We start from the raw sequence: 15,786 nt of genomic DNA, 5'->3' as shown, positions 1-15,786 counted from the left end.
CTCACTCACTCACTCACTCACTGACTCACTCACTCACTCACTCACTCACTGACTCACTCACTCACTCACTCACTCACTCACTCACTCACTGACTCACTCACTCACTCACTCACTCACTGACTCACTCACTCACTCACTCACTCGCTCACTCACACACTCGCTCACTGACTCACTCACTCACTCACTCACTCACTCACTCACTGACTCACTCACTCACTCACTCACTCACTGACTCACTCGCTCACTCGCTCACTCACACACTCACTCACTCACTCACTCACTCACACACTCACTCACTGACTCACTCGCTCACTCACACACTCACTCACTCACTCACTCACTCACTCACACACTCACTCACTGACTCACTCACACACTCGCTCACTGACTCACTCACTCACTCACTCACTCACTCACTCACTCACCAGAGACAGATTGCTGGCCTTGACGTAAGACTCGACTCTCCGCCTTCGCTCGTCCTCCTCCGCCTCTCTCCGCCTCTGCCGGTGCGGCGGGTAAATCGCGGGGCGACCAAGGCTGTCGAACTCTCCGTCTGCGAGTCGACCTCGGGCGTCACTCAGAATGGAGTGATTCTAGAGAGAGAGAGTCTGAGTCAGTGTGTGTGAGTGAGTGAGTGTGTGAGAGAGTGAGTGAGTGAGTGTGTGAGCGAGCGAGTGAGTGAGTGAGTGAGTGAGTGTGTGAGCGAGTGAGTGAGTCAGTGAGTGAGTGTGTGAGTGAGTGTGTGTGTGAGTGTGTGAGTGAGTGAGCGAGTGAGTGAGCGAGTGAGTGAGCGAGTGAGCGAGTGAGTCAGTGAGTGAGTGAGCGAGTGAGTCAGTGAGTGAGTGTGTGAGTGAGTCAGCGAGTGAGTCAGTGAGTGAGTGTGTGAGTGAGTGAGTGAGTGAGTGAGTGAGTGTGTGAGTGAGCGAGTGAGTCAGTGAGTGAGTGTGTGAGTGAGTGAGTGAGTGAGTGAGTGTGTGAGTGAGCGAGTGAGCGAGTGAGTCAGTGAGTGAGTGAGCGAGTGAGTGAGTGAGTGAGTGTGTGAGTCAGTGAGTGAGTGAGCGAGTGAGTCAGTGAGTGAGTGTGTGAGTGAGTGAGTGAGTGAGTGAGTGAGTGAGTGAGTGTGTGAGTGAGCGAGTGAGCGAGTGAGTCAGTGAGTGAGTGAGCGAGTGAGTGAGTGAGTCAGTGAGTGAGTAAGGGAGTGAGTGAGTGAGTGAGTGAGCGAGTGAGTCAGTGAGTGAGTGAGCGAGTGAGTCAGTGAGTGAGTGTGTGAGTGAGTGAGTGAGTGAGTGAGTGAGTGTGTGAGTGAGCGAGTGAGCGAGTGAGTCAGTGAGTGAGTGAGCGAGTGAGTGAGTGAGTCAGTGAGTGTGTGTGTGAGTGAGTGAGTGAGTGAGTGAGTGTGTGAGTGAGCGAGTGAGCGAGTGAGTCAGTGAGTGAGTGAGCGAGTGAGTGAGTGAGTGTGTGAGTGAGCTAGCGAGTGAGTGAGTGAGTGTGTGAGCGAGTGAGTGAGTCAGTGAGTGAGTGAGTGAGTGAGTGAGTGAGTGTGTGAGTGAGCGAGTGAGCGAGTGAGTGAGTGTGTGTGTGAGTGAGCTAGCGAGTGAGTGAGTGAGTGAGTGAGTGAGTGTGTGAGCGAGTGAGTGAGTCAGTGAGTGAGTGAGTGAGTGAGTGACAGAGAGAGATGTTCCGGTGACAGTTGGCAGCAAAAATATGAGCTCCTGACATCAACAACATTTTTGCCAGAAAATGTAAGTTTTTTTATGACTCAACCTGTAGTTAAATGATTGGAAACAAAAGAGGCAGAAGATTTTGAAGGTAAGACCTCTGAAAAAGATTTAATTTTTTTTGTCATCACCTAAAATCTGCATAGAAACTCAACATATCAAGCTAACTGCTAGCCAAGCTAACATTCCGTGGCAGTTATTTCAGTTGAGAACAACATGGGCCTAGCTAAAGCAGAGGCATTTTTCAAAAATGAAGAGGAGCTGGAGATAATATACCCAGCAGAAGTTAAATCTACTAAAGATAAGAAAAAGATGAAAGAGACGATCCTGAGAGAGAACCCAGAGTTACTGCTGTCTGACTACAGTGGACCAGAAGACAACAGAGTCCGGTGTAACCTGCTGTTCTTCACTGAACAGCCATCAGCCTGGCACACCATCCTCAGCTCTGCCATGACATGCAGAAGGAAAGGAGGCATCAGCAAAGGCAGACAGCTCACTCTGGAAGGAGACAACGACACAAAGCTGATCGTGAACCTCTATCATAACGGAACCGTCATGGTCCAGGGACCAGAAACCACCCTCAATGAATTCCAGAGGAACTTCAGAAACTTTAAAGTGGAGGTTCAGAAGATTAAGAAAGATCCTGAAGTGAAGATAAACACAGAGAAGGGACTCTGCAACACAACGGACTCAAACACTGACCCAGGCTCAAGATCTCCTCTGACAGACAGACACATCAGCACTCCTGCATCTCCCAAGATAAAGGCCTTGAGAGACAACATCGCAGAGCTGGAGCAGGACTACTACTTGTTTAAAGAGGAAACTACCAACAACATCCACCAGCTCCTGAATATGACCAGCCATCAACAACTACAACATCTCTCCTCGGCCGTTAAACATCTGGAGGAGGCCAACCAGGAGCTGCGACAGGAGCTGAGGAGGGTGAGAGAAGAGCTGGATAGAAGAGAGCAACACGGACACACACTGGAGAGACTGCTGGAAGAAACCAGAAACCAGCTGCACACAGAACAACATCAGCAGTGTGTCAGCACTCAAACACACAGTGCCCCCACTCCAGAACACATCCCAACATCAGCAGTGTCAGCCAACACAACAAACAGCTCCTTTACTCCTGAACGCATCCCAACCACAGCTACACATCAGCAGTGTGTCAGGACACCATCACAGAGCTCCTCCACTCCTGCAACCCCACGATCTCATCAAGCCCCTCAGAGGAAAGTCAGCAGCAGCATCCCACCATACCGTCCACCAACTACACCCTCCACGAGCAGCGGCAGAGATCGGGCGAGTAAAGACAACATCGTCATCCTCTGTGACTCCAACGGCCACCATCTTGACCACAGACGTCTGTTCCCTGGCAGATCGGTGAAGAAGTTCTGGTGTCCCACCTCACACTCTGCTCTGAGACTGCTGCGAGAGGGAGTGCTGGGTGCACCGTCACACATCATCCTCCACACCGGAACGAACGACCTCAGTGCGAGGGTGGACGTCACTAAAGCCCTGTCCAACGTGGTGAAAACAGCCAGCAGGATCTACCCCGGAGCCAAGCTCATCATCTCAACCCTTCTGCCCCGCAGAGACGTCCCTCAAAGGATCATCAACACAATCAACGCGGAGATAGCCAACATCTGTGCTTCAATGCCGAACGCTCACATAGCCAACCATCAGCGCATCACCCACGAGCATCTATATGACCGTCTCCACATCCATCGCGAGGGCATGAGACTGTTCGCTAAAACCATCAAGGAGTCAGCCCTGAAACGGCCTCAGAGAACACCCCCTGAGCGTGAGAGAGTCCGACCGATGGACAGCTACGCCGCTGTAGTGGCAGGAACAGGTAGAGCTGACACTGACCTGATCCAGATCAAACACATGCTGGAGATTATTTGTGACAATATGTTAGCTTAAATACTTATAGTGTGTCTGTCAAGAATGACCATTATTTCTTAATCACTTTTCTTTTCTTTTTTTCTTTTTTTTTAATTCAATGTGTAAAATTGATCGACTCACCATAATTTTTATATACCCTCTATATTACCTTTCTAACTTATAACTCTATATTTTAAAACATTATTGGGTCATGAATTTCATACATTTTTCTGGTAAATCCATTGTTAAATGTCAATGTCATCGTTTAAAATAACATGCTATAACATTCAGGGGATGTTCTCTTCTGCTTTTGGGGAGAAAACTACTAACCCTGATTTTGTTAATATTGTATATAGTTCAGATATAATTATTTTACTTGAGACATGGTGTCGTTTAGACTCCAAAATCTGTACTCCTCCAAACTACAGAGAGCTACGAATCCCTTCAATCAAACAGCCTAACATTAAAAACGGAAGAGATTCAGGAGGAATCATAGTTTGGTTTAAAGATCATTTGTGGCATTATATTCAGCCTGTCAAAAAAGGGAAAACGCATATTTGGTTAAAACTTCAGAAAGAGCTTCTGTGTTTAGATGAGGACATGTACCTGTGTGCCACATACATCCCCCCATACGAGTCTCCTTATTATAATGAAGACATCTTCCCAACCCTTCAGTCAGAGATCGTTTACTTTCAATCTCTAGGATCGGTTCTGTTAATGGGGGATCTGAACGCTAGAACGGGGAAGGAAGCGGATTACATTACCTCAGATGGAGACAAATACATTAACAATTCACATATATATCAGCGGAAACACTTCACGAAGGCCCGTCAGAATTATGACAACACGATAAACAGGCACGGAAAACAAGTCCTCCAGCTCTGCAAGAGTCTGGGCCTGTATATAGTTAACGGCAGAACCAAGGGAGACTCTCTGGGTCGGTTCACCTACTGCTCATCTCTCGGCAGCAGCGCAGTAGATTACGCCATCACTGATGTAGACCACAGTAAACTCAACTATTTCACAGTAATGCCACAGCTACCATTATCAGACCACAGTCACACAGTCCTCAGTCTGAACAGATCTGTGAGTCTCTGGCCTTCAGACCCGAAGGCTAAACTGCACCCCCTCCCCTCCACATTTATATGGGGTAAAGACAGTCCGGCCCAGTATGAAGCCCAGCTCCACAGCACTCGGGTCCACAACATGATAGACTCATTTCTATCTACTTCATTTAGCGGAGACAAAAAAACTATCAATTTGGCAACCCATCAATTAAATGATATATTTTCTACTGTAGCCAGAAAAGCCCTGAGAAAAAGAAAAAAATATCGATGTAAGAAAGAAATTGCTAAAGATGGTTGGTTCGATAAAGAATGCGAAAAATTAAGAAAAGAATTAAGAGCATTATCAAATATAAAACACAGAGACCCTGCAAACCAACAAACTCGAGACAAATATCAGCAAACCCTCAAAACATACAAGTCGATGCTAATACAGAAAAAAGCGGATCACATGAAAGCAAAGCTTAATAAGATCGAGGAGGCAGTAGATCAGAACTCTTTTTGGGAATTATGGAATAAATTAGATAAACCAAAAGAACCTAAACACATTCCCATCTATGACCCAAATATCTGGACCGAACATTTCGGAAAACTCTATTCCCAAAACGAGCCAACCCTCACCCAAAAACACCTGACCTCCCAACTCTATAACCTGGAACACACTGTAAAAGACCAGCTAACCTCGTTAGACCAGCCCATATTACTGAACGAACTGACAGACAAGATGAAATCCCTAAAAAATAAAAAAATCCTGCGGCTTGGATTTAATATCAAATGAGATGCTGAAACACAGTAGCCCCAAATTGACAGATGCAATTCTCAAATTATTCAATCTTTTATTAAAGGCAGGACACTTTCCTGAGATATGGAAAGCAAATTTGATTACACCAATCTTTAAACAGGGTGAGAAGTACGACCCAAATAATTACAGGGGCATCACAGTGAGCAGCAACCTGGGCAAACTCTTCTGCTCCATCATTAACGACAGGCTCGTCCAGTTCCTCCAAGAACACAAGACCCTAAACAGCTGTCAAATTGGATTTATGCCTAAACAGAGAACATCAAATCACATTTACACACTCCACACACTCGTACAAAAACACGTCCAACAAACAAAACAAGGGAAAATATTCGGCTGCTTCATTGATTTTAAAAAAGCCTTTGATTCGGTATGGCATAATGGACTTTTCCTAAAGCTAATCCAAAGTGGAATAGGAGGAAGGACATATGACATCATAAAGGATATATACAACGGGAACAAATGCGGGGTAAAAATTAACGACAAACGTACTGATTATTTCAGTCAAACTAAAGGAGTCCGTCAAGGCTGCAGCCTCAGCCCGACTCTCTTTAATATCTATATTAATGAACTGGCATCAGCTCTGGAGAAGTCCTCTTGTCCTGGTATGACCCTCGAGGGCAGAGAAATCAAAAGCCTCCTTTACGCTGATGATCTCCTGCTGCTGTCTCCTCATGAAGAGGGTCTGCACCAAAGCCTCTCGCTTCTGGACCAGTACAGCAGCGACTGGGCCTTACCCATCAACATGGACAAGTCCAAAATCATGATCTTCCAGAAAAAACCTCGCCTTACGGACAAAAAATACAAATTTACACTTGGGGGAACAATTCTTAATCATGTCACCTGTTATAATTATTTGGGTCTGACAATCTCAGCTTCTGGAAAATTTGACACTGCAATAAAAGATCTGACTGATAAAGCACGTAGGGCTTATTACAGTATAAGAAAACCCCTGTTCAAATATAACCCACCCATCAAACTGTGGCTGAAAATCTTCGACAGCATCATCAAACCCATCCTTCTTTATGGCTGTGAAATCTGGGGGCCCAAATTTAAACTAAATTACGAAACCTGGGACAAAACCCCGGCTGAAATTTTCCACCTCGAGTTCTGCAAAAACATCCTGGGAACTCACAGAAACGCTCCCAGTCTGGGGTGCCGGGCAGAACTGGGCAGATTCCCTCTCCTATCGGAGATCCAGAAGAGAGCCGTAAAGTTCTGGTTCCATCTCTCAGACGCGCAGACAGAGAGTTACCATCACTGCGCTCTCAGATACAGGGCAGGACTCACTGAGGGCGACCCCATGATACATTTAGTGGAAAAACACCAACTCAACTCATCAATTCAATTCAGACACTCAAAAGTAAAAGAAATAGGGAAAATAACCAAAGAAGAATACATACACGATTGGCAGATAAAGGTCACACAACTAAATAAACTAAAATATTTCAACAAAATAAAGTCAGATTATAAATTGGCTCCATACCTGACTGATATCGGTAACTATGGTCAGAGAAAGCTCCTAACTAAGTATCGCATTAGTGACCACAGTCTGTGTGTGGAGACGGGCCGACATAAGCAGAGCTGGAGAGAGAGAGAGCTCCGAGTGTGTCCGCACTGCCCTGATGGGGCCGTAGAGGACGAGCTGCACTTCCTCACCGAGTGCAGCAAGTATAAAAACATCAGAGACGCTTATTTCACACAAATAGCACAGATTGTACCTCAGTTCCAACAAGTGAGCCCCATAAACAAACTGTCTTATATTTTGGGAGAAAAAGAAGAGTGTGTTCACCTGGCAGCGCAGTACGTGTCCTCCTGCCATCATATGAGGGAGAAGGGATGAACCCTCTTTTCCATTAAACTGCTCTCTGTACTTATTGTATATATCTTTTTTTTTTTTTAATCTATTGTGGTATATTTATGCATAACATGGAAATGTTTTTTTTTTTATTGTTGTTGTATTTTTTTTTTTTTTTTCACTTTTATTTATCTACATATATGTTTATATATTACTATTGCTTTGGCAATATTGTGCTATTTTACAGTCATGCCAATACAGCTCATTTGAATTTGAATTTGAGTGAGTCAGTGAGTGAGTGAGTCAGTGAGTGAGTGAGTCAGTGAGTGAGTGAGTGAGTGAGTGAGTGAGTCAGTGAGTGAGTGAGTGAGTGAGTGAGTCAGTGAGTGAGTGAGTGAGTGAGTGAGTGTGTGAGCGAGTGAGTGAGTCAGTGAGTGAGTCTGTGAGTGAGTGTGTGTGTGAGTGTGCGAGTGAGTGAGCGAGTGAGTGTGTGAGTGAGTGTGTGAGTGAGTGAGTGTGTGAGTGAGCGAGTGTGAGTGTGCGAGTGAGTGAGTCAGTGAGTGAGTGAGCGAGTGAGTGAGTGAGTCAGTGAGTGTGTGTGTGAGTGAGCTAGCGAGTGAGTGAGTGAGTGAGTGAGTGAGTGAGTGAGCGAGTGAGTGAGTGAGTGAGTCAGTGAGTGAGTCAGTGAGTGAGTCAGTGAGTGAGTGAGTCAGTGAGTGAGTCAGTGAGTGAGTCAGTGAGTGAGTGAGTGAGTGAGTGAGTGAGTGAGTCAGTGAGTGAGTGAGTCAGTGAGTGAGTCAGTGAGTGAGTCAGTGAGTGAGTGAGTCAGTGAGTGAGTCAGTGAGTGAGTCAGTGAGTGAGTCAGTGAGTGAGTGAGTCAGTGAGTGAGTGAGTGAGTGAGTCAGTGAGTGAGTGAGTGAGTCAGTGAGTGAGTGAGTCAGTGACTGAGTGAGTGAGTGAGTCAGTGAGTGAGTGAGTGAGTGAGTCAGTGAGTGAGTCAGTGAGTGAGTGAGTCAGTGAGTGAGTCAGTGAGTGAGTGAGTCAGTGAGTGAGTGTGTGAGTCAGTGAGTGAGTGAGTGAGTGAGTCAGTGAGTGAGTGAGTCAGTGAGTGAGTGAGTGTAAGAGTGAGTGTAAGAACTGAACTCACCGACACTGATAAAGCGCTGCTCTTCATCCCTCTGTTCATTATCAGTGAATTCTCTTCAGCCTAAACCAGAGGAACTCACTTTACTTTCAAACGCATTAAAAACATCCAGTCTGAGCATTAAACCATTCAAGATTATATTATAAACTAACAATATTAAAGTGCCCCTGTGGTGTGTATCCAGCGTTTAATGTTGTTTATGTGTGTATGTGGTGTGTTTAATACGCTTTAACACACACACACACTGTGTGTAAGTTGATAAGTGGACAGCATTGCTGAGTATTTCCTCCTTAAAACCAAAAACACGCTGTGAAATCGTGATTTCTAGATCGTGATAGACTCTCATGAAAATAGAAACAGAAAATAAATGTTAACTAATACTTTACACTAACATTTTGGTACGTAAACTCTTTGTTTAATGTGCTATAAAGGTATTCATCATGATGTTATAATGCATTTGATCTTTTCATAAATCATTGTAAGATGTATATTTATATATAATATTTGCAGATTTCTTAGTTGTTTGTTGTGTGTTTTACTGCATTATACTTTCTAAAGGCGTAAGAATGAATAGCTTGGTATTATAATGTATATAAGGTGCATAATTAACATATAAAAATACTTTTATAATGCATATTTTATATAAAGGACTAAAGTAAAGTTGTATTTGCATTACAGTAATAAGTAAATAATGTCACAATGCAACCCCCCCCCCCCCCACGTTCTTATGCTGTATATAATAGAGTCTGTGGTGAATTTCAGGAGTCAGTGACGCACAAATATAAAATCTGAACATTTGTGTTTTATTATAATAGCTGAAATATTGAATAAATAAAAACAAAAACTGATCTTAAAATAAATGAAACCTAAATAGCAAATAACTGCTGTGTGTGTGTGTGTGAGCGAGGAGTACCGCAGTCCTGGGGTCAGAGGTGATGGAGTCGAGTCTCCTCATCGACACCTGCCTCGACAGACTGATCATCTCCACCCTGAGACACAAACACCTTCATCATCTTCATCCTCATCTTCAGAGAAACACAGGGTCAAAGGTCGCAGACTCACGTTCTCGCGCTGAGCGCCCGCTTCAGCTTCTTGTTCTTGCGTCGGAGGTGACAGTTGACGAAGACGATGGTGATGACGACGAGGAGGACTAGCGCCCCGACGACTGACGCGCCCATGATGATGAGGAGCGACTCCGATGGGCTCTTCATCAGGTCTGACCACTCACCCGCACGCCCTGAGAATAAACAACAACAACAACAGCGGTCGAGGTCACTTAAAGGTGCAGTGTGTACGTTTCAGCAGCATCTAGTGGTGAGGTTGCGAATCGCACCCAACGGACGTATACAGAAGTGTTCGTTCCCGGGAGAAACTCAGTGTGTTTTCATGCAGATTTTGGATTTGCTTCCATAACTTGTCTTCTTTCAGACTAACGGAAGAAAAAAAAACGATTTATTCTATATTCGATCGATGTGTGTTCATATATCACTCTTATGATTTCTACAACATTTTATTCCTGAAAACATGGCGGAAATGTATTTATTTGGTTTGTTGACAATATTTTCTGACTTATTTCCAAAATCCATTTCCAAAGGAAAAAAACACGACTTTTTGAGTCTAACTATCCAATATTCAGATTTCTGTATGGAAATGAGTGCATTTAATTAGACCATGCTTTAATTGCATTTTTTTTTGTCAGAAAACCTGTAATACAAAACAATTGTCTTAATGTACTGTAAATAAGCTAGTGATATCAATTAGTTAAAATATTTACCCTATTCTTTTGTAGTGTCTTAATTTACTTAATTTAAATTTTAATAAAGAATACATTTTAATTTTTTAAATCTTAATTTAAATGATAATTTTATTTCATTATTTTATTATTTAATATAATTTCATTTAATTCTTTAATGTATTTTCCACCACACGGGGGCAGCAGAATCGTGAGAGTTGTCCTGTGGAGAGCGCAGTGGACGCTCTCTCTTTCTCTGTGTGTGTGTGTGTGTGTGTGTTACACGAAGGCGGAGTTTCAGTTGTTTCTGAGTCACTGTTGTCTATGATTAAGATCTAGATTTACACTGGAGAACATCATTATGAGGAAGTCAAAGACGCTCGGGTTGTGTCGGAATAACAAAGAAAAACCCAGACGGGCCACAACATTAAAAACAGAAATGTTTCCAGAATCAAACATCCTTCTTGTTATTTTAAACACATTTTCTGCTAATGTTGGTCCATCTATTTATACACACTTCACCAGAAGCTGAAAATACACGGCATAAACTCATGTTCCTCCTGCGGGTTTCGGTCTCCTCATTTACTAGAGAAGCAGCAAAAGTACTGAGGATATTAAGATATTTTATGTATTATGTGATTATTATAAATACTGGGACATTTTTGAATGTTTATGATAATAAGGATTATTACATTGCATTATTGTGATTATTGAGACGGTCATTTTGTATATAAATATGTGGATATGTGTGTATCATAATTGTGACGTTTTAGTTATTATTTGTAATGTCCATGTATAGATATGTATATGAAGAGTTCAGATGCAAAAGCATCTAAATGCCATTTGAAATTTTCTTCTTGAATGATGATTTTTATCAAACTTGTATATTTAAGTTTAGGAATTTCACTTAAATAACAATTAATAGGTAATTATCATTGCCATTTAAGTGAAATCACTGAACTTAAATATACAAGTTTGATAAAAATCATCATTAAAGAAGAAAATTTCAAATGGCATTTAGAGGCTTTTGTATCTGAACTCTTCATATATAACCTTCATTGTTTCTGAGCTGGGCTGGACCGGAGCGAGTGTGTGTGTGTGTGTGTGCTCGTTCAGGGAAACCCATGCGGTTGGTCAGTCAGTGATGATGATGATGATGATGATGAAGTGCGAGTCATTAGTTCTGTATGAGTGTTTATTAGGCGTACACCTACGCTCGATCTCGCGTCCGATCTCCAGTTTAAACTGGGCTTTGGTGGTTCCCATGATGTTCCCAGTGTGGCACACGTACAGACCCTCATCCGACACGTTCAGCGGCCGAGCGAACACCAGCCTCTCTCCCTGAACCGACACACTCTCCGGCAGACGCCCGTCCTGCCTGAAACACACACACACACACAGCCAGTGTCAGTTCATCATCTGTATCGTGTTTTAAAGCAATACAAAACAAGTACAAACACATAATACACTTTTTACTGAATCCAACAATGTAAATCATCAAATGATCAATCAATCATCTGTTCTCTATGTGAATATATAATAAAGTGTAATTTATTCCTGTGTGTTTTCAGCATCGTTACTCCAGTCTTCAGTGTCACATGACCCTTCAGAAATCACTCAGATCAAGAAACATTTATGATTATTATTCATGTTGAAAACAGCTTCATATTTTTGTGAATAATTGTATTTTCCGGATTAATACGCCTCGTTCTAAATGTGTGTGTGAGAGCTGATTTTCACTTCCTCCGTCAGTATCTGTGTTGAATCTGCTGTCAATGTCTTTAAATATCCTCAGACAAGATTACGACACACACACACACAAGTTCAGTATGGCGTACCACAAGGCTCAGTACTAGGACCGCTGTTGTTCACTCTGTACATGCTACCCTCTCTCACACACACACACACACACACACACACTGGCGATCCGGCGGCTGTAACCACGCCAAACACCACATTAAAAAGATCTCGTGTTTCGGACCCTCGCTGTAATTATCATGCGAGTATCATGTGACTCCCACAGTCTGTCGCCAGTTCACTCTCTAACAGTACCTGAGTGAAAACACCCTGACAAACTGCAAACACATCGTGCTTATTTTAGTGTATTTCTTTAATTATACATTACTCAGGCCTGGAAGTGACACACAGCCGATCGGAGGACGAGCTTCTGCTGTGTGTGTGTGTGTGTGTCGGCCTGTAACTTCAGGACTGGTTATTATTATAACCCCCTCACACACACACACACACACACACACTCTCATTGTGTTTCTCAATATATTCTCTTGCTTTCTTTCTCTTTAACACACAATCACAAAGGGCTGTGAACTGCATATTCACATCAACCTTTCAGGATAAAAGAAAAGTCTTTTCTTTTCTTTCAGTGTCGCGTTTCCACCCGAGAGAGAGAGAGAGAGAGAGAGAGAGATGCTGAACGAGGGTGGGGTGTGTGTGTGTGTGTGTATCGAGACGCACGCTGAGCCCTAAATAACCCTCCTGTCCTGTAATGATTGTTTTAACCGGCACAGAAACACAGGATTAAAGACGCAGCGCATCAACTGCAATTAACAGTGTTTGATGCCTCGTCCTGATTCTGCACACACACACACACCGATCACACACTTCTGTGGCCGATACACTGCACACACACACTTCTACAAAATACTAAAAATATTACTAAACCTAAAATTGAAAAAATACTTAACCCTTTAACTGTCACCCCCCCTTTTTGAATAGACATGGAAATGCTCATTTCAAAGTTAAATGGTTGTAATTCAAGAATGCTTTGGAATATAGACTTAAGATTGGTCTCGTTTTAAAGAAGACATTTGGCAGATTTTTCTCGAATTAGGAAAGTGAAACAGAAAAAAAGTTATAGAAGTCTGAGTTTATAGAAATGTACAATGTAAAAAAATTTATTATTCATATTTTATATAAAATGTATATTTTCAAAAACTGGTCTACTCTAAAACGGCAGAAAGATCAAAGCCAAAAATCTGAACAAGTTGTGTTTCAAATTTTAGGTTGATATCTCAAAAAATGAGCTTTCAGTGAGATTTAGTTTGGGCGCAGTACCGAACGCTTCCACTAGGGCACAACCAGACTCCATTACTGCCCATATAAGGGCGCCTCCATTTCCATATGTGTTTTGAGTGATCTGAACCGTTATTTTCACAAATTTCACACAATTTATGAAGTAGAAATCCTATTCAGAAGTAGTATGGGTAGTTTGGCATATTTTGATATGAATTCAACCTCTAGGAATCACATACAAACTCAAAGCACACGCATGCGCGTTATAGCTTATTGCCATAACACAAATGGTGAATCTATTTTCTTTTCGTAATATTTAAAACATTTTCAGACCTTTTTTTCTAAAATAATTGAATGGATGCTATCTTTTGAACTCTTGGCATGAAATCAAACTGAGGTTTCTAACTTTTTTCATGATTTTTCATGTTCATTGCTATTTCAAAATAAAGGTCTGAACACGCTTTATGAGTATGAAAATATTCTTGTTGCAAATTGATAAATTACGGCTCCTGAGTAAATTATTTTGAAAATCAGTCACCGAATATGGAAACTAGAGATTGTAAGCTTTCAAATGATAAATAGTTTGTCAATATTACTTAAGGTCTTTTCTAAGATATTATTGTTTTAAAAATATAATGGCAAGTGTCCCACCTGTGGTACGGTGACAATACTAATACTAACAATAGTAAATTAGAAAGAAATAAACACTAAATACTCAAGTTAATAAATAATAAAGTTGTCAAGTTAGCATGAGGCTGTGTGACGCGCTCACCTGCTCCAGCTGATGTTCTGCGGCCGCGGGTTCCCCTTCACCACACACCTGAGCTCTGACCCCACCTGACCCCGCCTCCACAGGCCAGAACCAACGATCTCTGCGTCTGGAGGAACTGACACACACACACACACACACAGAACATTTACTTTTACACTGCCGCTCAACAGTTTGGAAAGATTAAGATTCAATGTTTCTGAAAGTCTCTTCTAGTCACCAAAGCTGCGTTTATATGATCAAAAATACAGTAAAAAATGTGAAATATTATTATAATGTAAATCATCTGTTTTCTATGTGAATATCCAGTAAAGTGTAATTTATTCCTGTGATCAAAGCTGAATTTATCATCATTACTCCAGTCTTCAGAGTCACATGACCCTTCAGAAATCTAATCCCAGTCTATCACACACACACACACACACACACACTTACAGTGCACGACGAGTGTGTTGCTGAGTCTGCGCGGGCCGTCGAGCGCCGGGTGCCACACCAGACAGTCGAGCCTCTGGCCGTTCATGCTGCGCAGCGGATGCAGGGAAAACTGCGAGGTCACGACCCCGTCCTCCCCGCTCCGGTTCTGCACCCGCCCGGAAACATCCGTGTCCCAGGACAGCAGCGGCGGCGGGTGAGCGACCGAACGACACGAGGCGGCCGAACGAAACGACTGTCCCTCCTGCAGGATCACCGGATCCAGAGACGAGATGGGCAGAACTGGAGGACGAGATGAAGATGAAGATGAAGATCCATGCTCAAAAACATGCATCATCATCACTGTTTGTTTTATGATTCTTTGATGAATCGAACGTTCATTTATTACAATCTATAAATGTCTTCACTGTAGCTTTGGATAAATGTAATTCATCCTTGATTAATAAAACTATTGTTTATTTCCCCCAAAAAACTTTAATGTCACAAAAGCTTCTTATTTTAGAAGATTGCTGATCTTTTGAACTTTCGATTCATCAAAGAATACTGAAATAAAAAACTGAGTTATGCACATATTCAAAATCACAGTTAATGTTAAAACGATGTTATAATTAAAGAAACAATGAGCTCATTGAAGTCATGAACACTTGTTTGTTAAAGACTGATTATGACATATAGAAAAATGTGGCATTAACGCATGTTGATCAGATCTCCTTCATCTAATGAAGAGTTTCATACAGTGATAACAGGAGATTACAGTCACAGAGAGTGTTTACAGCAGATCTGGAATAAAGTTACTGTCCAGATAAAGTTAGTTTTGATTGATTCACTTCCGTTGTAAAGATCATTAGTGATTAACTCACTCGACACCGCTGTACTGAACATTCACACGACAGTGTTTGAGCTGGAGATTGATTCGTAAAACACGTTTTTACAGCCTGAACTAAGGCTATTTTTAAACTGGTTAGTTCAGGAGATGTTGGTTTTGTGTTGCACAGCAGATCATCCGATTAACGGACCGTTCCTCTCGTCAACAGAAGAGTTACGGTTACGGTTACGGTTAGGAGGGGCTCTTACTCCAGACGGTCAGGCTGACGTGCGTCTCGAAGTTTCCCGAGGGAAAGGTGGAGATGTGGCAGGTGTACGTGGCCTGATCCGCCTTCTTCGTGTTCAGGATCAGCAGCGTCGAGTCGAGCGTCGGGTCAGAGCTCTCGAACCGGACGCGCTTCAGGAAATCAGGAGACGCTGGGAGACACAAGAGCAGCATTTCAAGACCATGTTCAATTCAGTTAAATACAGAATAAAACGATCACTATACTCTGCCCTTAAAGATCAATATTCAGTTTTGGAGTCTCAACAGGTTCACATGCATACAAGTTAAAAAATACAGTAACCCTTTACAATAAGGTTCAT

At 42.5% G+C, this 15,786-nt stretch overlaps 1 protein-coding gene across 1 annotated transcript in view; it reads right to left on the bottom strand.

Annotated features, from left to right (window-relative positions):
• The window catches only part of nectin4b (nectin cell adhesion molecule 4b), a 28,514-nt gene that overhangs the window by 3,443 nt on the left and 9,285 nt on the right, over positions 1–15,786 (bottom strand). Inside the window, exons 3-10 of the mRNA XM_089131644.1 lie at positions 15,451–15,618; positions 14,380–14,658; positions 13,948–14,062; positions 11,360–11,523; positions 9,476–9,650; positions 9,327–9,402; positions 8,417–8,476; positions 426–593 (exon numbers count right to left, since the gene is read on the bottom strand). Of these exons, the coding sequence (XP_088987770.1) occupies positions 426–593; positions 8,417–8,476; positions 9,327–9,402; positions 9,476–9,650; positions 11,360–11,523; positions 13,948–14,062; positions 14,380–14,658; positions 15,451–15,618 (1,205 nt within the window). The remainder of the gene's footprint in view (positions 1–425; positions 594–8,416; positions 8,477–9,326; positions 9,403–9,475; positions 9,651–11,359; positions 11,524–13,947; positions 14,063–14,379; positions 14,659–15,450; positions 15,619–15,786) is intronic.

Source organism: Pimephales promelas, chromosome 5 (assembly GCF_988280905.1).
Source record: "Pimephales promelas chromosome 5, fPimPro1.hap1.1, whole genome shotgun sequence".
NCBI classification, from domain to species: domain Eukaryota; kingdom Metazoa; phylum Chordata; class Actinopteri; order Cypriniformes; family Leuciscidae; genus Pimephales; species Pimephales promelas.
This window is presented reverse-complemented; position numbering and strand designations above follow the sequence as displayed.